We start from the raw sequence: 23,488 nt of genomic DNA on the forward strand, positions 1-23,488 counted from the left end.
GATGATGTCATTCAGAGACAAACGGCTGAATCACACCGCCTCACCTTCCCTATGCCTGCAAGGTCATTTGTGATCCCAAACAACTGGAGGCGCATAACTTACCTGATATGGTCTCTCGGGATTGAAATATTAACGGGCGCCTGCCGTATAAAATCAATGCAGTCGGAATAAAACAACCGGCCATCTGCCTGCCTGTACCTCACTAGGTCATATGTAATTCAAATGGCCGGCATCCGACGGCTCCTCTAAACGAGGGCCATCACTTGAAGAGGACACCTCCAATACGCAACGTGATACCTGCTTAAGCGACATGAGAGCAACGGTGCTAAAGAGTTGGATGGTGTGTTTTCCTTCACAGTGACGGCATATGTTATTGAATCTTGCTTTTGCGCGGCTCTAAGCTTTCAGTAATGATGGCTGTAGTGTTTGCTGTGACTGCTATGTGTGGTTATATAGGCTTTGGTATTTGTTGTTAGATGGCATTTGCGTGGTATCTTTCGACTCATCTTCGACATATACCTATTGCTGTTTGTTTCACAAGATGGACCCGCTTGCATGCTGCTGGCGTTTAGGCAACAACTCGTGCTGACGTTTCTGGTGCATTTGTTCTCAGATATATTGTACAAAAATAGGATACCACAATTGATAGCGAGGCTTTCCACGATATGCCGAAGCTAGAACAACTGTGAGTATGCTTTCTCCGTCGGCGTAGCCCAGGGCTTATGAAACATGGAACATGAAGTGTGGATGAATAGTTGTGCGCTCAGAAATTATTGCAATGTATTTGGCCTTTTTTATAATTACTTGTATTTTCAAGTGACCGCTAAATCGTTCAGCTCTAGCTTAACGTCGTGAGACTGTGAAGCTCCGACTCGATTGTACTCGATTGTGCAGCGACTGTTTTGAGGTGTACAATATATTTCACTGTAATTGTAATGTAATTGAGGTCTGAGGCCTCAATGTAATTGAGGGTGTGCTGTATGGCCTTGTCCATATCTTAAAGACAATGCCTGCTCTCTTCCTCCTCCTCCCCTCCCAGAGTCCTCCGGGCGCTCACTGAGACCTGGCTCAGAAGTCAGTGATGTCCCCTCGTCACCACCGCCGCGGGCGTGCGCCGTACCAGCTGACCCTGCCGGCCGTCTAGAGCCTCGGATCGGTCCACCGGCCGTTTCGGGGCCTCGGAGCGGCCAGTCGGCTGTCTCAGGGCCTCGGAGCGAACCGGCCGGCCGTCTCGGAGCGGCCCGCCGGCCGTCTCAGGGCCTCGGAGCGGCCGGTAGGCCGTCTCGGAGCTGCCCGCCGGCCGCTTCAGTGCGGCGGCCGCTCCCGTCCCGGCCGACGTAGGCTGGCGGCGTGCGGTCTCGTGTGCTAGTGTCAGTCGGCGGCAGCGCCCGGTCAGATCAAGCGTAGCCGCCGCGCCTGTCCGGGCAGGTGTGTCTCGGGCGGCGCCGGGGCGGCGGCACGTGCTGGCAGCATGTGCAGCCGTGCACGCTGCCAACCCAGCGCCGCTCGCCGGCGCTCCGTTCAGGCTGGCACTGCGATCGGACTCCCGGCCGACGCTTTGGCTGCCCTGGGCGATCCGATTAGCCCTGCTCCGGCCATGTATGGCTGTTGCATGTCTGAGCGCCGCTAGTCCGGTACTACGGCCGGCCTGCCGTCAGAGGCGCCGGCGAAACATCTATCTTCCCGGGACATGCTCACGCGCGGGTATGTCCGCGGTTTGTCCTCCCCTGTGACCGCTGCTGATGTGCAGCGCATTGTCCTGTGCATATTTGGCAATGCTGGCAGTGAAAGAACGTCCGGAGTCCCAGCACGACTTCCAGCAGGCGTTGCGACGCAATTCAGATGACAGGGGCTTTCATTTTCGGCAATGTCTGGCCACCGCGCTGGCCCCCACGCAGAGTACGCACACGTGATGAGCGTGCATCGCACTCCAGTCGGAGAGCACGAACTTATCGGCGGCTCTGTGACGGCCGCTGCACTCGTACGACCGGTCGCCGGCGTCGCTGCCGTCAGCCGTCAGAGCCGGGCCGGCGCCCGCCGGCCGCCGCCCGCCGGCGTCTGCCGACCTCCCGCCGGTCGGCTGTCCGCCGCCAGACGCCGACCCCAGGGCGGCGCGCGACGCTGACCGATGCGGCGTCCGGACGCCGGGTCGGCGCGCCCGACCGGTCCGTATTTGTCACACTGGGGGCCGGTGTCCTCTGGGAGGGAGCGGCCCGGCCCGGCCCGGCCCGACCCGCCAGCGCACCGCCGACGCGCACCCAGGCGCCGCCCGCCCCGCTCTGAATTATGGATGAACCGTTTTCCCAGGTACCTGCATTACAATTACATTGAGGATGTCAGCGCGGAAACGTTCAGCAACCTACCGTCCATCGAGCGCCTGTGAGTATGTGGCACAGCGGTGCGGGGGCGTGCCGGCGCGTGCGCGCGTCAGATGTCCGCCCAACACCTCAGGTATCGGAAAGGGTGGCTGATGAACTGGGTCGTCTGAGCGTCGCTGGTGCGATGTGTAATAACGCATCACTTAGATGGCCGCCACTTTGCTCGCCGCTGTGTCCACGCCACACAATAGTGCGGGTTGTCTAGCCGAGTGATTGGCGTACAATGCCGGCGGGACATCTCCGCAGCGCCACCCCGCGGCGGCCGCCAGCCGGGCCGCAGCGCCGCTCAGTTACCCTGTCCTGCGGCCGGGGGCCTGTTGTTCCACTCAGTCGCCGATCCGGAGCACGGCTTCGCGCCGGCAGTCCTTTGAAGGCGGCGCGAGGCCGCAGCTACCGGCCAGCGGCGGGGCGGCTGGCCCAGGACTATTGAGACGTCAGCTACCAGCCGACTGTCGAAGTGTCACTGGAGCTTGTCTCCCGGGCAGACGGTGGGACCTCTCCCGGGTAGCCTCTGGCTCCCTTTCCCTGGGCAGCCACGGGAGCCTCTCTCCCAGGCAGCCACTGAGATCTTTCTCCCCGGCAGCCAATGGTCCCTCGCTTCTGGGCAGCCACTTGGGCCCCTCTCGGGCAGCCACTGGAGCCTCTCTCCCGGGCAACCAGTGGGGCCTCTCCTGGGCAGCCACTGGAGCCTCTCTCCCGGGCAACCAGTCGGGCCTCTCCCGGGTAGCCACTGGGACCTCTCTCCCGGGCAGCCTCTGGGGCCTCTCCTGGGTAGCCTCTGGAGCTCCTCTCTCGGGCGGCCTTTGGGGCCTCTCTTGGGCAGGCAGCGGTCTTCAGCGGGGCTCGGACGAGTGGTCTGACGCGCCCTCTACTGCTCCAGGTTCCTGCACAACAACAAGCTGCAGCGGATACCCTACGGCGCATTCAGCAACCTGACCTCCCTGAAGCGACTGTGAGTATCCGACACTCCGATAGTCAGGATATTCCTCCTTATGATCAGCCAAGGCCAGCTCCTCGCTCTCCTTTTCTCTCCTTCACTGGTTGCCGGGATCTCCCTTCCTCCACCCCTCCCACATCGTTCAGGGTGTGACAGCCCTCTGTCACCGCCAATGTCTCTCCGTCTGTCACTGACCAGGGTCTCCCATCAGCCCCGTGTTCTGACCTGTCGGAAACGCCCGGAAGCCCATACAAACCGCGACCACCTGATGGGTCGACGGGCGCGTCGCTCCGGCCAAATAAACCCCGGCGCCGCCCCGCCGAACGCGTTTATTTTGCTTTCCTTACGCGCGACTCGTGTGGCGCCACCGTGCGGCGGGCCGTCCGGCGGCCGAGGAGCCCGGCTCGCCGCCGCCTCGCCCCCACCGCAGTTCAGGATGGGCGTCGACCGTCTCCGGCGGCCGGTGTCGGCCGGACGGGCGGAGCGCGGCGGCGGCGGCGGGCGGTCTCGGCCCGCGCCGCGGCCGGCGTCCGGCCGACGGCGCGCGGCCGGTGCTACCGGTCGCAGGCCCGGACCGGTCGGCCGGGGCCGGATACCCGACACCCCCTGTCGCCACGTGGACGGGGGTGTTGACGCGGGACTGACCCTGCGCGTGTGAAAGAGAGAGTGGGTGGGTGGGTAAGCTTGCCTGGGCGCCAGGCCGTTGTGCGTGGGCTGCTAACCGCGTACGGGTGTCCCAGTGCGCATGCCCGTGTGCGTGTACGCATGGTTGTGTACTTTAGTACTCGCGTGTGCGTGTGCGTGCGCGTGTGCGTGTGCGTGCGTGCGTGCGTGCGTGCGTGCGTGCGTGTGTGTGTGTGTGTGTGTGTGTGTGTGTGTATGCGTGTGTGTGTGTGTGTGTGTGTGTGTGTGTGTGTGTGTGTGTGTGTGTGTGTGTGTGTGTGTGTGTGTGTGTGTGTGTGCGCGCAAATATGCACGCGTATTGCGTGTGCGTGAGTGTTCAGCTAGTAGCAAACATACAGCTGAGCTCTACGCGCCCCTTCCAGTGGTTGACAGGAGATGACTGCTAAGATCTGGCAGGCAGAACAGCGCATGGGCGGAACAAGAGTCTGGTGATTAAAGTTGTTTAACGCTGGCCTCGACAGACACGTGCTCTTGCATGGCATACGCGTTTCGATTACAAGTGCGGCTTGTCGTCGTTTCAGACGGCTAGACAGCAACGCTCTGATCTGCGACTGCCGCATGCTGTGGCTGGCGCACATGCTGAAGGAGCACGCGTCGCGGTCGGTAGCCAGTGCCACCTGTCAGGAGCCGGCCGAACTAAACGGCCGCAGTATAGCCGACATCGAGGATCAAATGCTGCGGTGCTGTAAGCGATCCGAGCGCACGCCCGTTGCTTTGAATGGTATCACGTGCGGTTGAGCCGTGCACATGTTGGCAAAGTTATCGTGGCGTGATGATCATGAATGGATTTCTTTAAACAAGGTGTGAAATGGGCAGTGTTTTCGGCGTTGTCGTGGTCAGGGTGTCGGGTCCGTACCTGGTTTGTCTCAGAAACTCGGTGTGCACCAGGCGTGGGTTGAGCGTTGCCGCTGAGTAGGAGTGCGGCTGCCTGCACAACATTTCAGCAACTTATCATCAGAGATTTGACGTTGCATGGAATGAATGGCCCAAAAATGACATCTGTACCACAATATGTTATGGAAATTCTAAGTTCTGGCACCGGGCGTGGTGATGAAGTGAGTGTCTACGTTGGACTGGGTATTATGCCTATTTGATAGTGTTAACAATTGGAAGATGTAGAGGACAATGCGCGCGTAGCCTAGTGTTGTGTCCTACAGCGCATCCCCTGCATTGGCACGGGGTCCAGCGCAGGCTTACAGGGTCCTGGGGGTGGAGCGACGCCGACAGCAGTGTACCCCCGGGGAGGGCTTGGAAGGACTGCACGAACGCAGTTTGATCTCTCTTCCACAATCCCGCGGGGTTAGTGTGAGACTTTTGCAAGGGCGCGAGGCGGCCGCTCCACGCTGCGCCCGCCCCGCCGGCCCCGAGCTGTACCGGATCGTGTCACGCGGTTGGCTGAGCTAAAAACTCGCTGCGGTGAAGCGTGCAAGGCTGGCTGTCGTCGTGCAGAGGGCGTGGGTCACCGAGGTCGGTCTCAGTAGGGGCTGAACCCGTGACCTTGTCTTTATCGACGCAGCGGCATCTTCACACGAGATGGGTCGGGTCGTGTACTAATTGTGTGGCGTTCGTTCGCTGCTACATCCTCCGTCTCGCCTCCAGGGATATGACCTCTCGCGTCCACTACGCTTCTGCCAACCGTCTCTCCGTGCTGACCCATGCATGACACCTGCGTTGGGACTGGGGCCACTCGAGCCGACACCAGACAGCTGACACACTGTCCCTGGTGCGCCCCCGGGAGTCGGGCGACGGGGGTCTCACCAGGGCCGCCTCCTGAGGCGCGCTCTCCTATGCTCCAGCGGCGCCCCAGCTCACAGAGCAGCCACGCAACGTAGTCATCACGTTCGGCAAGACAGCTTACTTCCACTGCGAGGCGGATGGCGAGCCGCAGCCCGACATCGTCTGGCTGCACAACAGGTACGGCGGCCCCGGCTAGCGCCGCCTGTCGGACGATTTGCGAACCCGCCACAAGCTGAACAACAGCTGCCGGGTGCTGACGGCAAGCGCCCCTGTCGGCCGACTTGTAAACACATCACTTCGCGCCGGAGGATTAGCCCGACTGCGCGGTGTGTGGCGCAACTTGTGCTGCTGTCCGACGCTGAGTTCGTGATCTGGCGCTCTTCGGGTGAACAATTGCCAACGGCGCTGTTGACGTCGGCGCGGCTAGTTATTTCTGTGACGTCAGGTGCCACTCGACTGGGTCCGATATCAATGCCTTATTTGGACGGACTGGTGGCATACGCCTTGAAATGCGGCGCCGCGATAGAATGTTGTTAACGTAATGAGCTTCATGGACGCCGCAACTGTACCAATGAAAGCGGGGTGGAATTGGTGAACTCGCGATTTTATTCCTTTGAAAGCTTATGAAGCGGCGTTGATTTCGTTAGTTCCGCACAACGCTAGTTTGCAGTTGTGAGAGAGGCACGCAGTAATCCTAGGCAGGCACGCCTGTGCGTGCTTGCTTTTGACAATGTGAGCTGCCACGGACGATTATTTTTGCTCGTGGGTAGTGCAAACTGTGTAAGTGGTGGTTAGGACGGCCTCTGCGGTTGGCCGAGAGGATGGTGGCTAGCTCTAGGTAGACAGCTTGTCCACGTCGCGTTCAAAGCAAAACCGATCGGTTTTTTCGTCCTGCATGGTTGGTTATCGCCGATCCATTCCCCGCGTCAGGCCACCTACGGAGAGATGGTGTCCGTGGCTCGCCACTCACAGCTGATGGCCGTTTCAGGAACGAGCTCGACCCGGAGAATATGGAGGCCGGCTACCAGATCCTGGAGGATGGCACGCTGATGGTGGAGCCGTCCAGCGACCCGGACGCCGTGTTTGAGTGCATGGCCAAAAACCAAATGGGGCAGGTGAAGTCGCGGCCGGTGACGGTGCGTTACGTGCCCTCCTCGCCGCAGCAGGACGACGGGATGCCGCACCCGGGAGCGCCCGAGGAGGCGCCGCTCCCACCACCCCCGCCGCCCGCCGTCCCCAGGAGTCGCGAGGAGGAGCTCGCCAAGGAGGAGGAGGAGGAGCGGCCGGCGCGGCGCGAGCGCCAGAGCTACTACGACCGGCGGAGCCGCGTGCTCGACAGCAGGAACCGCGAGGACAACCGACTGACGACCCAGCGGCGGCCGTTCCAGCTGCCGGGCCGCACCAGGGAGGACAACCTGGCCACACACAGTGAGCACGAGCAGAGGACGGTGGGTCCGCCACAGTCCTCGCGAGACAGCGAGGTCCGACACGGCCCTAACACCACTCACACATCGCCGATGCAGGTATCAGCCACTGGCGGCTGACAGGAAGGGAGGCGGGGATCTCACCGCTGACGGTGACCATGGCTGGGGCCGACGACGTAAGACCGTGCGGCGTGAGACGAGCGGCGCGCCTGGTGGGACGCATGCCTTTGTCCTGGAGTGATCGCTGTGAGTTGCAACACGGCTGTCGCCGCGGGCTGTTCGCCGCGTCACAGCTTGTCACCGCTGCTGAAATCCCCTGGGGTGACCACCGCGGCTAGATCAGCAGTCAGGGTCAACTCTCGGCTCACAGCTGCTGATCCCTGACAGTGTGCGGCAGGCGCGACGCGCCACAGCTGGTCACCACTGCTGAGATCCCCTGAGGTGACCCCCGCGGCTAGATCAGCAGTCAGAGTCAACTCTCGGCTCAGAGCCGCTGATCCCTGACAGTGTGCGGCAGGCGCGCCGCGTCGGCTCATCAGCTGATGACACGCCGCCGCTGCGTGTGAGCTCCCCGTGGCGCGGGCAGGGTTCCCGCGCCTGACACTGGTGGTCGGTGCTGAGCGAGTTCTGCCCGGCAGGTCGGCCGCGGTTTGTGCGTGCCCCGCAGGACGTGCACGTGGGCGTGGGTGACGTGGCCGAGCTGGTGTGCGTGGTCGACGGCTACCCGACGCCGGAGCTGCTCTGGCTGAGAGGCGGCAACGCCATCACCACCCAGACGCCCCGCTACCGGGTGAGCCGGGCTGGAGACCCTGCTGCCGCTGCGGCCGGCGCTGCACAAACCCGGCTTCACGAGGGATCGAGGCTAGGCGTGCTCAGTTGCGCGGTTGTTTGTGCTCAGCCGAGTGGGGCTGGAGCGCGGCATGCATTTGGGCGTCAGAGGTCGAAGAGTGATGAACACGGATATCATTTTCGTCAAATATTTAAAACGCTTTGCTTAAAAGTAGGGCATGTCTGAGTTTCACTGCAAAAGTCGCGGAAATAGTTTAGAGACCTCCGTGTCCGAGTAACCACATTAGGAGGACCTCACTGACTATGAACCGATACATAATTGCACGCTCATTGGGAGCAGAAACACAGAGAAGCCCACCAGCACGCCTCACTCCAGCCGGCAAACAGCCCCCTCCTGCTCTCCTCCGTCGCTCTGTTTCGCCGCCCGTCTTCGCCAGCAAGCCCAGCCCCAGGGCTGGAGCTGAGACGCTCCCACAGCGGTTCGGTCCAACACGCCACCCTGCCCGCCGACAGCTGCGGTTCGCGGCGCGCGAAGCCAACCTGACTATCATCAACGTGCAGCCGCAAGACGCCGGCGAGTACCTCTGCTCGGCGTCCAACCGGCTGGGGCGCGTGTCGTCGCCGGCGCAGCTGGTGCTGCAGAGTGAGTTCACGGCCGCTCCACGGCAGGGCACCGTGTGCTTCTGTCTGGAATGAGGAGTTGAGGGATAGGAGTTATGAGGAGTTACCGCAACAAACGTCCGCGTGACAACATCAGCGTCTCAATACCAGGCGTCGATGTCCTCTGAGACGAACGTGCGGTTTAGCAGCCTCTGCTCGCCTTCTGCTTCCTCACAGACCCACCAAAGTGTGCACGTTCCATCTCGTGTCAGCCGTTTCCCTGTCGTTGGTATCCCGGTGTCTGGCGCGACTAGATGGCTCCGTGAGATTGCAATGCATGTCGCATGAGCGCTGAACGTCACTTGTGTATCCACAGATACGCGTCCATCAGCTAGCTACCCAGCGATTTGTGGTCGGGCCTTTAGCTCCGTCCAGGGTGTCTTGTACCCGCCCCGAGGGTCAAGTGAGCGGCTCCGTCCAGGGTGTCTTGTACCCGCCCAGAGGGTTCAGTGAGCGGCTCCGTCCAGGGTGTCTTGTACCCGCCCTGAGGGTCCAGAGAGCGGCTCCGTCACCAGCGTCCTCCCACTGTTCACGTGGCGTGTGATGAGCCTTGTCCCGGTGCCACGCCACTAGCAGTGCGCAGAGCGTCCGTGCTCAGCCTTGGACCTCCTGAGACCTCCCGGGTCTAGAGCGTGGCCGGCCCAGCGTGCGCCAGTGTGGTGTCTGACCGGCCGGTGGCGCCGCCGGCAGCGCGCCCCCCGCATCACGGCGCCGCCGCAGGACCAGCTGAGGCCGGCCGGAGCCAACGTCGACCTGACCTGCGGCGCCGTCGGCTACCCGACGCCCGAGGTCAGCTGGCTACACAACGGTCGCCGCATCCGGCACAGCTCGCGCGTGGCTGTGCTGGCCGGAGGTAAGGTGGGCGCTGGGTACGCGTCCAGCACTCAGTAGTGGTGCGAGGTGATCAGGCGCCGGCGAAAGTTTCAAGCATGACGTTGTTTCTTTTCAGTTCAAGCGTGGCCATGCGTCGACCATATCGTTATCATGCGGTCATGTCATTGCATCCTGAGCGTGCTATCATGTGGTCATGTCATCGTATCATGAGCGTGCTTTCATGTAGTCATGCTATTGTATCATGAGCGTGCTATCATGTGGTCATTTTATCATGAGCGTGCTATCATGCAGTCATGTCATTATATCATGAGCGTGCTATCATGTGGCCATGTGGTAATGTGGTCATGTGGTCATGTAGTCATGTGGTCATGTCATTGTATCATGAGCTTGCTATCATGTCGCCAGCAGCCTGTGCGATGTGACAGGTAGTTTTGAGAACGGTAACTTCGCCGTCGTCTGGCAGCTGAGCCAAACCGCTGTGTATTGCCCCTTCTCTGTCCTCTGTCCGGCAACTGCAACTGCCGGTCAATTGTTTGGTCTCCGCAACCAGCGGCACGAGTTCGCTGTCCTGCGCAGCTCCCTGTCTCAGGGCAGCGAACGTCACCGCCCTACTTTGTCAGTGCCGCAGTGCCGCTGGATTAGGGCAGCAAACGTCACCGCTTCACTTTACCAGTGCCGCAGTACCGCTGGATTAGGGCAGCAAACGTCACCGCTCCACTCTGCCAGTGCCGCAGTGCCGCTGGCTTAGGGCAGCGAACGTCACCGCTCCACTCTGCCAGTGCCGCAGTGCCACTGGATACTCCGAGCACCACGCCTGCGGCGACGGCCGGTCGTACGCTCAGCTGAGTCCGCTGCTCAGCTGAGTCCTCTGCGAGTACTGAAGCTCCGCCCCGTCTCGCGTTCCAGGCGGGGTGCTGCGAATCTCCAACTTGCAGCACCACGACGCGGGCACGTACACGTGTGAGGCCAGGAACGAGGCGGCCGTAGCCAGGGAGGAGGCCGAACTCGATGTCAGCGGCCATGTGAGTGTTTCCAGTGGGGAAGGTCGTAGGGAGGGTCGTGGGGGGGGGGGGATGGCACGTAAAATTGTCAGTGTACCCTCCCCCTCCAGCATACTGCAAATCTGCGTCGGCTCGTCAGTCAGGCCCTCGCACTGCCTCGAGTCACCCCACCGCCCTCCTGCGGTCCGTTGCGTGGCCTCAAGACTGCCCTGATTCCCAACCTGTCTAAAACTGCCTGAGACTGCCGGCCCTCCCCAGGGCTGGGTGGATGGCGCGGCTCAGGTGTGTCGGGATCGTGGCTGTCCGCTCCGCCTTTCCGGCGGGTCCTGACTTCGGGGCATTGGCCGACAGCCCCTCTGCTGTTCCGCCTGTGTGACCTGACCCGGCGCTCCAGGCGGGTCCGGTGCTGACCGAGCGACCGCCCATGACCCTGACGGCCGCCCTCGGCGAAAGTATCGCACTGACGTGCCGCGCCTCCGGCTCGCCGCTGCCGGAGATCACCTGGAGGAGGGTCGGCGGCAACCTGTTCGCCGACGGACGTCACAGGTCAGGGCTGGGTCGCAGGTTGGTGGATGGGTCACAAGTCAGGGCTTGGTCACGGGTCAAGGCTGAGTCACAGGTCAGGGCTGGGTCGCAGGCTGGTGGATGGGTCACAAGTCAGGGCTTGGTCACAGGTCAAGGCTGAGCCACAGGTCAGGGGTGGATCAAAGGTCAGCGATGGTCACAGGTTAGGGATGGGTCACAGGTCAGGGATGATGACGCGCCACCAGCTGAGAGCCGCTCCCCTTGGGTACCGGCCGGCACCTGGTTATTCGTGTATCATAGCAATATTGTCATTACAGGTGGTAGGAAAGGACAGGCGATTTCATGACAATCAGCCGCCAACGACCGATGGCCAAGCATGAAAGTTACACCCACCTCGCATTCACAGACTAAAATGATCTGGTCGTGCTGCGTCGCGTTACGATACTTGTGACAAATGTTTCAGTTTCCCCGACGAGTTTGGCTGGCAACTGTAGTGCTGTCAGTCTCCGTAGCGTGTCCTGACGGCGAGGCCTTGTGTCCGGCAGTGCCACGACGGACGGAGCCTTGACCCTGAGGACCCTGACCGCCCAGGACGGCGGCATTTACGAGTGCAACGTCGACAACGGCGTGGGCCACGCTGTGGCTACCACACACCTGGCCATCGCCGCTGCCCAGGTCAGTGATCACGGTCTGCACTGCGCGCTCATCACGGGGCATCAGACCACAGCTGGCCGGCTCGCTGTGTTGGTGATTTCGGACAAGGCTGCCTCTCAGCGTCCGTCCTTCGGTGCGATTGTGCGGTGTCAGTGCTGGGGGCAGTGCTGGGGGCAGTGCTGGGGTCAGTGCTGGGGGCAGTGCTGGGGGCAGTGCTGGGGGCAGTGCTGGGGGCAGTGCTGGGGGCAGTGCCGACCCGAGGCCCGTCGAAGAGCGTGATTGTGGCGGCTGCTCGGTTACGCCGCTGACGTGCTGCCGTCGCCAGACGTCGTCCGCCCGTCCCGGAGACCAGTTCGTCAGCCAGAGCGCGGCAGAAGCGACGCGTGATGTCGAGATCGCGCTGAACCGCACCCTGCGCCAGCTGTTCTCACAGCCGCGCCACCATCGCCGCACGCCGCACGAGCTGCTGCAGATCTTCAGGTGCAGATCTGGCGCATCGATCGGCTCCCGACTTGACCCTGGACTCTCCCGGGCCGGCTCTCCGTGATCTGATGGAACCAAAATGCATAAAAACCTGGGATAGTGAGCGTCGGGAACTATCCTCTTAGAGCAGAGAGTTGTCCGTGTTGTTGACACTTCTTTGTCATACGTTCAGTTTCGGGTGTTCGTCACAACTTTGGCGCTCAGTATCTCTGTCATTACAACTGTGGGTAGCTTTTATGCGGTGCTGCAATTGCTAGCTCAGTTTTCTCGTTCTGCAGGACAGCGAAAGGCCGTTTCAGCCGCTTCCGTTCTATACCGATGCGCTTGTGTATGTGGCATTAGAATGGGTGGTGTGCTTAATCTCGTCATTGCAACAGGTGTGTGGGATACTCTGCGTCATGAAGACCGACTCGGTGTGTCCACTGCAGCGGCGGCTCTGTTCGCGCTGCGTGAGGTTTGTCGCCGCAGTTCTTGCCACGCATGACACCGGCGTCCGGCTTGGCCGTGCATGGCGCAGGTTCCCCACGGACGAGGCGCTGGACCAAGCGCGCGCTGGCGAGATCTTCGAGCGCGCCCTGGAGCTGGTCAAACGGCTGGTGGAGTCCGGATCCCGCTTCAACCTCACGAGTGAGCTGACACCCGCTGTTCGGTCAGGCAGGCATGCGGCCTGCTCCAGCCGGGCTGCATTCGGAGCTGTTCCGCATGCGGAAGCAGTGATCGGAGTAACTGTTCCGGCCCCAATGTGATCGGAAAGCGCTTGTCATCCCATGTTAATGCGTTGTTCAATCTTGCAACGGATGTTTTTTTTTTAGATCTGCTATTGCATGCTCGCGGTCCTATCATCATCTCCGAGAGTGTACTTGGACCACGTGTTCCTCTCGATGTTGGTCTTCACCTGTTTCGCGGGTTTTGGACGGCGGTCTCGTACTGGGTTCGGAGTGCGCTAACTGGCTTGACCTGTTGCTGCCCTGTTTGGGTGTATTCGGCCGCGGCCGCACTGCCGCCGCCTGACTGGGGTCGGGTCGTTGCAGCATACTCTTACTCGGACCTGCTGTCGCCGGGCCAGATGGAGCGGCTGCGCGACCTCTCCGGCTGCTCGTCCCACCGGCGCCGCCTCAACTGCAGCAACATCTGCTTCCACAGCCGCTACCGCAGCGCCGACGGCACCTGCAACAACCTGCAGCAGCCTCTGTGGGGCGCCTCGCTGGTCGGCTTCCGCCGCCTGCTGCCCGCCCAGTATGAAAACGGCTTCAATACGCCCCGAGGTGAGTGACCCTCGGACCACGCCTCGGGAGCTTCAACGAATCTCGAACATTTTATGAGGCGTACGCCACTCTAGCGAGAGAACCGGCGACTGGCAAGACGTTGCGAATGCCACCCTTGCGGAGTTCGCGCATGATGGCGATGTTGACGACATTTTAGTGTTGGGATCAGAATGCAAGCTCCATTGTCGTCCCTCGTAAAACGACGGGTCAGCACCAAATGTGTAGTTCCAAGCTTGAGTGTTTTCATCTCTGATGACCGTTATTGCCGTCGCGTACAAACTTCATAGAACTCCACAGCGACAAGCCCGGACGAAGACGGTGTTCTACCACAGACTAGTGTCACATCCGCTCGACCGCCGCGGGCGGGCACCCTACACCTCCAGAGCCCCCCCCCCCCCCCCGCCCCCCTCCGCCGACGCGGCCGGGCGCGCCACATGTTGTGATCTCATGTATCCGTGAACGAGCCGGCCGGCGCGCCAGGACCGCTCTCAGCAGCGCGTACGTAATACTTCGTACGGCTGCGTTGGTCGTGCGGCTCATAAATGTACAGCGGTGCGCCGCTGCAGCCGGGGCGGGGCTGCTCACCGCCACCGGTCGGCTGCTGCCGGCGCCGCGTCCGTGACGTCATGCCGTCCGGTCACCAGGAGCCGACCGATCCTCCCGATACAACGGCTTCCTGCTGCCGAACCCACGCCTGGTCAGCTCGCGGCTGGCCGCCACCGACGTCATCACCGAGGACACCGAGTTCAGCGCCATGCTGATGCAGTGGGGGCAGTTCGTGGACCACGATATGGACCACGCGCTGCCCGCCTTCAGCGAGGTCAGCTTTGATGGCCAGCACGAGTGCGACAGGTCAGTGGTGGCCAGCACGGCGTGAAAACCCATTGGTCCGGCCAGTGTGAGAGTGACGGGTCAGTGGCGTGGGTCTCAGTATGATTAGGCTCGTGGATGGGCTACAGTAAGAGGTCACTGGCACGTGTCTTGGTGCGACGGGTCACTGGTATGGTTCTCAGTGTAACGGTTCACTGGTATTGGTCTCAGTGTCATGGCTCAACGGTGTGGCTGGGACACCTGGCATGAGGTACAGTATGACATGTCAAAGATATGGGGTGTGACATGCCAGCGGTACGGGGTGCAGTGTGACATGTCAGCGGTATGAGGTACAGTCTGACATGTTAACGGTACGGGTCCAGTGTGTCATGTCAGGGGTACGGGGTACCGTATAACATGTCAGGGGTACGGGGTACCGTATAACATGTCAGTGGTACGGCAGTGTGACTGGTCAGTGGCATGGTACACGGTGTAACAGCTCGGAGCGTGGTGCAAGTTTGAATAGTCCGGTGATGCGAGGCACTAATGCGAGTGCTCCAAGTCTGTCGCACGGGGCAAGTGTGTGGTAGCTCAACAGGACGGGCGTGCAACGCATTGAAACTTTAAGTACTGCGGAAGCTTATGCACGCATCGAGGTTTGAAGAGGGCGTGAGATTCTGGTCAGATACGAGAGTCGGCCGGGTCGGACACTTGTCTGGTATTAATATCGCATGCCCGGAGCAAGGGTGGAATGACGTGAAAATCATGACTGGGCCCGATATCCCGCTGATTTTGAAGATCATCGCCCATGGACACTGCGTCAAAAGCCAGACACATGCAACATCTGCCCGCACAAATATGCGAATTTCAGCGGGGGGAGGGGTGCTGCGCGGTGGGACGGTTTGTCCTGCGAGTCAGCCAGGGTCGGACCAGTGTCCGGGCGGCGCCGCGGACTGTTCCCACTGCCCTGGCGGCTGACTACAGCGCCGGCTGCGTGGGGCAGCCGTGCCCCTGGCACCGCACCGCGGTCAGGCCGGCCCGGACCCCGGCCCACCGGCGTACACCGACGGCGGGCTCCCCGGCGTAGTGGACAAACACCTGCTATCCCCAGCCGGGAGCGCGCCGCGCGCCGTCCGTGCGTTTCCGACAGCGGTGGGCGGCTTCAGCCGGTGCAGACCTCTTGGATGGATGGAAGGGGGCGGGGGAAGGGCTTAGTGTCTGCCACTGCAGTCGTTGCGCAACAGCTGCCGACGACAATGTTTGCAACCAATGCTGGCACGAGGCTCGCATCATGCGGTGGGATCCTACGAAACGGGAAGGACAGCAGTCAACCCACCATCCCGTTGAGCCATCCCTGGAATGGCGGCAAAGCGACCAACTGGGAACAAAGTGTAAAAACTTCTGGTCAGAGGTGGCCTGATCCCGTCCCCCGCTTCGCTCTGCGTAAGTTGTGGACGGGGTCAGGCTGACGCCGCCTCCCCTGACCGGAGTGGAGGACAGAGCCAGGCTGACGCCGCCTCCCCTGGCAGGAGCGGAGGACGGGTCAGGCTGACGCCGCCTCCCCTGACCGGAGCGCAGGACGGGTCAGGCTGACGCCGCCTCCCGTGGCCGGAGCGCAGGACGGGTCAGGCTGACGCCACCTCCCCTGGCCGGAGCGGAGGACGGGTCAGACTGACGCCGCCTCCCCTGGCCGGGGCGGAGGACGGGGCTAGGCTGACGCCGCCTCCCGTGGCCGGAGCGGAGGACGGGTCAGGCTGACGCCGCCTCCCGTGGCCGGAGCGGAGGACGGGTCAGGCCGACGCCACCTCCCCTGACCGGAGCGGAGGACGGGGCCAGGCTGACGCCGCTTCCCCTGGCCGGAGGGGAGGACGGGAGGACGATCTGCGCGTTCCTTGTCAGAGCTCGGCCAACTGGGAAGTTCGTGTGCACTGCATCGGGGCTGCTGGGAGACCGTGGAGTTTTTCGGGGAATTATCAAACAGATAAGGCAGGGCAGGTTTTCAGGCAGGGACTGGCTGGCAGCGGTGTCTGTGTGGTGTCGCGGGAGGGCTAACAGGCCGCGGAGTCTGTTCGGAATTCACGCGAGCGGTGCCGTGGCCGACTCCACAGCCCTTCCCGACAGAAGGCAGGCAGCCGGCCAGTCGGCGACCGGCGCCGGTTCTGTGTGCTGAAAGCATCAGAAACGCCAGGCTTAGACCGCAGACGCGGTGTTGGTCACAGCGAATCGCGTCATCTGAAGGGCTCGCCGCCAACACTGAGTCGACGGCGCCGCTGCGTCGAATGACGGGGGCTATGGTGGCCGCCGCTGTAATCAGGTGGTATCATTTGTCCACAAAAGCCTTGCACGACAGCTCAAGACCAGGGGTGGATCTAGCCTGGAGTTTGGGGAGAGGGCCAACCGTTCATCGCTAGCTGGTCGGTGTGGGATCCGAGGTCCAGTGCACTTATCAAACACGATGTTTGCGCAAAGTATGACTAAGCCGCGTCAACATGCGTTTTGTTTTGATACTCTGTTCTGGGAATGCTTTGGAGGGGCCAAGACATACTCTCAGAGTTTTTGGGGGCCTGTGCCCCCCTCCCCCCTCCCCCCCCCCCAGGATTCCCCTATGCTCATGACCATTGTCTGCCGTACTTTTTGCGCCATTCGACGAGGATGAGTTCGCGCCATCATTGGTAGTCCCGATTTTGATATTCCGGTTTATTCACATCACGTACCATAGCGGTTGATACCGTCCAGTGCAGCCAGGTGGTGAGTGGCAATCCGAGTCTAGCCTTTCTAGGCGAGGTAATTATGCGCATTATTTTGACTATCGCCGCAAGCAACTCATTATCATCATGCTCCGAATGTTTCGGCCGTCTGGTGGACGGGCACGATTGTTTGCGGTGCTTCACGTGGTAGAACATTACACAGTATGGTGCAAGCTGCTCAAATGAAAAAGTTGACCGACTCGGTCGATGCCATGTAGCGCGAAGCGTGTGGTCCGTTGTCTGTCCTGACACTTAGCTCCGCCTGCCGGCAGCACGTGCCAGAATGTGGCGCCGTGCTTCAACATCGCCATCCCGCCGGGGGACCGGCGCCAGGGCCATCACCGCTGCATGCGGCTGGTGCGCAGCTCGGCGGCCTGCGGCTCCGGCTCCACCTCCGTCTTCGGCCACCAGCTGATGCCGCGCGAGCAGATCAACGGCCTCTCCAGCTTCATCGACGGCAGCATGGTGAGCTGCGGCGGCCGAGGCAGAGCTGCAGCGCCGGCCGGACGGCCCAAGAGCGCGGCGGTCTGGATCGGTACTCGCACCTGAAACTGTGACGTGGCGGGCAGGTCACTGCCCCCCCCCCCCCGTGCCAGCTCACAGGTAATGATAATAACACAATGGCATGTGGTTCCGCGGGGACCGCTCGTCGCTCTGAGCTGTACGCTTCGTTGTCACGTGACGTCCCAGAGTTTGCCCGTCTTTGTACGCCCAGTGGTCACGTAACGTACCAGAGGTTCCTTGTCCTTTCCGCACGTCCGCCGGCCGTCACCGTCCCCGCCGCGTCGCTCGACAGATATACGGCAACACGGAGACGCAGGCGCACCACCTGCGAAACCTGAGCTACCCGTCGGGTCGGCTGAGGAACGGCATCTTCTCTCGCCCGCACCGGCCGTTCATGCCCTTCAACGACGGCGTGCCGGTGGACTGCCAGCGCGACCAGGCGGACCGCAGCGACATCGGGTGAGGCCGCGGGCGCGCTCGCCAAGTTCAGAGCCGTTCAGCCACGCAGTGGCATTGCTGCATCTTTGGCTGTCCAGGTGTAAGGGCGTCAGTGCTTGTGGTTTCGTGGGGATGTGACGTTAGGTCTGTACGTGTTTGTGTGGGGGGGGGAGGGGTGCGCGCGCTTTTATTCTGATGTGATCGACGCGTCGCTGTTGGCATCGCTGTTGGCGTCGCCGTTGGCGTCGCTGTTGGCGTCGCTGCTGGCGTCGCTGTTGGCGTCGCTGTTGGCGTCGCCGTTGGCGTCGCTGCTGGCGTCGGTGTTGGCGTCGCTGTTGGCGTCGCTGTTGGCGTCGCTGTTGGCGTCACCGTTGGCGTCGCTGTTCGCGTCGTTGGTGTGTGACTGTTATGATGCTGTGCTCCCGCGTCCTCCCGCCGTCCAACTGGAGCCTTGCGCGGACCCGCGTGGCGGCGGTGGCCTGGTGGCGCCACGCCGGACCTGACTGATTTCTGCTCCTCGCGGCCGCCAGCTGCTTCATGGCGGGAGACGTGCGCGCCAACGAGCAGCTGGGCCTGTCGGCCATGCACACGGTCTGGCTGCGCGAGCATAACCGCGTGGCGGACGAGCTGGCGCGCCTCAGCCCGCATTGGCACGGCGAGGAGCTGTACCAGGAGGCACGCCGCGTGGGTGGGCGCCCAGATCCAGCACATCACCTACCGACACTGGCTGCCGCTGGTGCTCGGCCCGGACGGCATGCGCCAGCTCGGTGACTACGCCGGCTACGACCCGACCGTCGAGCCGACGATCAGCAACGCCTTCGCCACGGCCGCGTTCCGGTTCGGCCACGGCCTGGTGGGGCCGGTGCTGCACCGGCTCAACGAGACGTTCCAGCCGATCCCGCAGGGCAATCTGCCGTTGCACCGGGCTTTCTTCGCGCCCTGGCGGCTGGTGCAGGAGGGCGGCGTGGACCCCATCCTGCGCGGTCTGTTCGCCAGCCCGGCCAAGGTCCACACGCCCGACCAGCTGCTGAACGCCGAGCTGACCGAGAAGCTCTTCTCGCTGCACCACCAGGTGTCGCTCGACCCTGGCCGCCATCAACATGCAGCGCGGCCGCGACCACGGCCTGCCCGGCTACAACGCCTGGCGCCGCCACTGCGGCTTGCGCGCCGCCGCCAGCTTCGCCGACTTCGCGCGCGAAATCCGCAGCGCGCGCGCCCGCGACGAGCTGCGCCAGCTGTACGGTCACCCGGACAACGTGGACCTCTGGATCGGCGGCATGCTGGAGGAGCACGCGCCCGGCGCCAAGATGGGGCCGACGTTCGTCTGCCTGCTGGCCGACCAGTTTCGCCGGCTCCGCGACGGCGACCGGTTCTGGTACGAGGCGGCCGGCGTGTTCACGCCCGGCCAGCTGGCGCAGCTGAAGCAGACAAACCTGGCGCGCATTCTCTGCGACAACGGCGACGCGCTGCACCAGGTGGCGCGTGATGTGTTCCGCGTGCCCGAGCGACAGTCGCCGCGCATCATCGACTGCGAAAGCACGCCGCAGGTCGACCTGCGCATGTGGGTCGACTGCAAGAGTTGCCGAGGCGAGGGTAGGTAGCGAGGGACCAAATGTTGGGAGGTAGAGCGGTCGGCAGCCGGGCTTGTGCTCGTGCTTGCTCGCCTGTGGTTCTCGGCCACCTCAACGGTGACAGGCCTGTCAGACGACCTTTTTTTTAAAAATCGTTCAAGGGCCTCTTATTTCTTGACGTAAGACCATTAAGCTTGATGTGATTAAGCGATTCCTTTGTTTAGTACCTACCTCTGATCGCTAAGTTTTACTGGTCTATAGTTGGACAGTTATTTAACAATTAACTGCGCTGTTTTGAATGACTGCCAGGGCAGGCTGGCTCGTAACGCATCAGCCGTGTCCTGCACTGGAGTTTCTCTGAGAGGTTACCGCGGTCCCGAGCACAGATCGCTCTCTCCCCGCTGCAGATTGTTCAGCGGAGGGAGCGCGGCCGGGCCGAGCACGCCGCTCCGTGCTGCTCTCCACCCACAACCACCTGACGGACCCGGCTCCGGCTCCGGCTCCGGCTCCGGCTCCGTCTCCGGCCCCGGCCGCGGCTCCGACTTCGGTTCCGGCTCCGGCGGTGGCCGATATTTACCACATGGAGGACGTGACTGAGGAGCGCATCCAGGGCCTGGAGGAGGTGATGGCGCGCATGCACCGCTCGCTGGTGCGCATGAGAAAGCAGCTGCGCCGGCTGCAGCAGAGTGAGCTGGGGCGCCGCCAGCAGAGACGGAGGCACCGGCGGCTGACGGCGCCCGGCCGGTCCAGGCCCGGGTTAGTAGGGAGGAAGGGAGGGAGCGGGGAGGGAGGGAGGGGAGAGAGGGGTGGAGGGAGAGGGGAGAAGGATGGAGGGAGGGATGGGGGGAGAAGGGGAATGAGAGGGAGAGAGGGTGAGAGGGAGGGGGATGGAGGGAGGGATGGGAAGGGGAGTGAGAGGGAGAGGGAGAGAGGGAGAAGAAGAGGGAGAGGGGTAAGAAAGAAGAAAGGGGAAGATAGGGAGGGACGAAGGACAGGGAAAGAGGACAGAGCTAGACTGTGAATAGAATGAACAGAGAGATTCAGCCATGCCAAGGGTGAGGAATGACAAATAGACAGGAGTGTAGACGGACAAGCGCCCGGACTGATTATGTTGTACGCCGATGTTGATATCCATGTTATCTGCTTTGTCCTCTGATGCGCCGTGGTTATGGCGGTCGCCTGCGACGTCACTGTGTGCCTGTGCCGCAGCCGGGACTCTCGGTCGTAGCCGGCGCGCTGCCAGACCGGACGGGCAGTCCGACCCTGTGATACTCTCCCGGAGCGGTCCGAGCTGGCGCCCCGGCTCGAGACGAACCCCTCACTGCCAGCTGCCGGCCGCGCCGCGCTGCCTGAACCGCGCGGCCGCCGCCAGCCGCGACTCCGCTCCCTGCCGCCAGGGGCGCTGCTTACAGTGCCGGCTCGTGCCGGTGTCAGCTGATGCGAGCTTTCTCGCCTCACAACGCGCACGTCCGATGGTGCACTCAGCAAGATATAAATGCTTACGATACTAATGTAGGATTAATATACTGATTTTTTCAACGTTCGTGTTTGCCTTCCCGGTAAACTCACGAGCTGTGCAGCAGCAGGCAGTCACCGACCGTATTCAAGGGTGGAGGCCTTAAAGCGAGGACAGGCAGTCACCGGATAATGCAGGCATTATCACCGCCACTCGTCAGCCACCGGCCGTGTTCCAGAGTGGAGGCTGTAGAGCGAGGACGGCAGAGTCCATCTTAACGTTGGTCGACATTTGACACAAGCAGATGAGACGTGTGTTCTGTTCAATCTCACAAGGCCTAGGCGGATCCTGGGGGGGGGGGGGGGGCACGGGGCCATGGCTCCCCAAAAACCTCTGGGAGTATGTTCGCCCCCCCCCCCCAAATAAAACCCATAACTTCATAAAAGTTTAGTCTACTTACCGTCTGTTTTAACTTTAACTGTTTTACCGGTTTTGTTTTAACTTCAGTTCAAGATTCAAAAGCATTTCGGTATTTTTTCGGTTTTGAATGGTGCCCCTACTAGATACTCGCGAGAGGCACCATGCACTGGACCTCGGATCCCACACCAGCCAGCTGGCGACGAACGGTTTGCCCCCCCCCCCAAAAAAAAAACTCGGGCTAGATCCGCCACCGTCACAAGGTCCGGCGGGTTTCCGTGTAGTTTCGTTGCTCGTAGCACGCATTTGGAAAGAGTTGTATCACGCAACCCGCTGCAAAGACAGAGTGGATTTCAAACGTCGTTTAATGTGCCTATAAAGTGCTTCCTGTCCACACCTTTTGCTGCGTTTAGCCGGTGATACTTCCTTCCCTAAAGTGCAGCACTGGAAACGGTCACCGAGTAGACAATAGCGACAGCTCATGGGAGGCACCACCAGCAGCCGACGGAGGGAGGCTAGCACCAGCCGGTGGCGTACACGTGGCCGAAGTTGTCGGGGCTGCCGAGCGGGTCGTTGGGGGGACAATCGGCCGGCACGAGTTGGCTGCGGTGGCGCAGCAGCCGGTGCTTCAGCTCGGCGACCGTGGCCGGCCGCTCGGCCGACAGGTCCATGTGCTCGGTGGGGTCGGCCGCTAGGTCGAACAGCCAGGTGGTGTTGTCGCCCGTCCAGCGGTGGTCCGCCAGCTGGTAGCGCGTCGGCGCCAGCTCGGTCGGCACCAGCGGCCACAACTCGATCACGCCCGGTTCCGGGTACCAGCCGTTCTTGCTGCCCGGGTGGCCCCAGATGAGCTTCATGTTCCCGACGCGGATGGCGGAACTCAGCCGCTTCTCCACGTCGATGTTGTAGACGAGCTCGTCGCGCGGGCTTGGCCGGTCGCGGGAGATCGTGTCCCACTGGTCGAAGCCGTCCAGGTCGTCGGCGGGCACGGTCGGCCGGCCGGCCAACCTCAGGAGCGTCGGGAACCAGTCGGTGACGTGGATCAGGCCGCGGTTCACGTAGCCCCGCTTCTTCAGCAGTGGCGAGTGGACGAAGGAGGCGGCGCGCGTGCCGCCCTCCCACAGCGTCACCTTATTGCCCCGCAGCGGGTAGTTGTTGCCGCCGGCCAGCACCTGGCCGCCGTTGTCAGTCGTGAATACAATGACAGTGTTGTTGTAGAGGCCGCTGTGCCGGAGCGCCTTCTCCACGCGCGCCACGGCATCGTCCAGCGCCGACACCATGCCGCAGAACGTGCGCCGGTCGCGGTCGTGCACACCCGGGTACAGGTCTCGGTATCGCTTGGGTACTTGCAGCGGCGCGTGCACGCTCTGGAAGGCCAGGTACAGGAAGAGCGGCTTCTCGGACTGGTGAGCGAGGATGATACGCTCCGCCTCTTCGGCGAACACCTCGGCCGAGTAGCGCCCGCGGTACTGGCGCGCCACGCTCAGGTTCTGTCGGAAATCGAGCCCGAACGAGCCGTCCTCGAGCCTGCGCGTGTGCGCGTAGTAGTCTTGGGAGCCGGTCCAGAAGCCGAGGAACGACTGGAAGCCGCGCGCGGTGGGCGTGAACTCGCGCCGGCAGAAGCCCAAGTGCCACTTACCGATGGCGTGCGTGCGGTAGCCGGCGGCGCGTAGCCGGCGCGGTAGCAGCTCGGCCTGCAGCGTCAGCCCGGTCGGCTCCTCCGGCCACAGCACGTCGTGCTGCCGTCCCAGCCGGAACGGATAGCGCCCGGTGAGGAGGGCGGAGCGGCTCGGCGTGCAGATGGGCTGCACGTACGCCTGCTCCAGCACGGCGCCTCCGGCCGCCAGCCGCGCCAGCGCCGGCGCGCGCAGCAGCGTGTTGTGCCACGGCACGTCGTTGTAGCCCAGATCGTCGGCCACGATAAGGACGAGATGGGGCGGCGGCGGCGCGGCCTGGGCGGCGGAGAGGGAGCGCCATCAGCAGCGGCGCCAGCCACGCCCGGCTGCGGCCCCGGCCCGGTGCGCGCATCTTCTCACGCTACGCCGAGTGCTGCGTCACGTACCGCCGGCGGCCGACTGCGTCGCTGTGACAGGCGCCGGGGCAGCGCGGCGCCGGCGGCGGCCGCAAGTGTGGTTGTCCGGATTATTCCGGTATCACTGCCGGCTTTTGCGGCGTGT

At 62.5% G+C, this 23,488-nt stretch overlaps 2 protein-coding genes across 2 annotated transcripts; one reads left to right on the forward strand and one right to left on the reverse strand.

The window, feature by feature from the left end:
* The first annotated feature begins 647 nt into the window (after window positions 1-647).
* Window positions 648-20,980, forward strand: LOC119102063 (peroxidasin homolog). Its single transcript, XM_037225436.1, is given in 23 exon segments — window positions 648-685; window positions 2,308-2,379; window positions 3,259-3,330; window positions 4,521-4,684; window positions 5,796-5,913; window positions 6,725-7,164; window positions 7,799-7,950; window positions 8,463-8,603; window positions 9,315-9,462; window positions 10,350-10,465; window positions 10,839-10,990; window positions 11,515-11,644; window positions 11,949-12,103; window positions 12,624-12,733; window positions 13,138-13,371; window positions 14,016-14,223; window positions 17,201-17,393; window positions 17,725-17,891; window positions 18,401-18,557; window positions 18,559-18,954; window positions 18,956-19,463; window positions 19,849-20,197; window positions 20,651-20,980. Coding segments are annotated over 23 exon segments (4,221 nt in total). The 5' UTR covers window positions 648-665; the 3' UTR covers window positions 20,670-20,980.
* A 697-nt stretch (window positions 20,981-21,677) lies between these two features.
* LOC119102064 (arylsulfatase B-like) lies at window positions 21,678-23,263 on the reverse strand (the record flags this gene model as incomplete). The annotated part of the gene is made up of 1 exon (XM_037225437.1): window positions 21,678-23,263. A coding segment is annotated over one exon (1,434 nt), but the record flags the coding sequence as incomplete, so codon positions are not given.
* Window positions 23,264-23,488: the final 225 nt, after the last annotated feature.

This window comes from Pollicipes pollicipes, unplaced genomic scaffold (genome assembly GCF_011947565.3).
Source record: "Pollicipes pollicipes isolate AB1234 unplaced genomic scaffold, Ppol_2.1 Scaffold_5518;HRSCAF=6526_pilon_pilon_pilon, whole genome shotgun sequence".
Classification (NCBI taxonomy): Eukaryota; Metazoa; Arthropoda; class Thecostraca; order Pollicipedomorpha; family Pollicipedidae; genus Pollicipes; species Pollicipes pollicipes.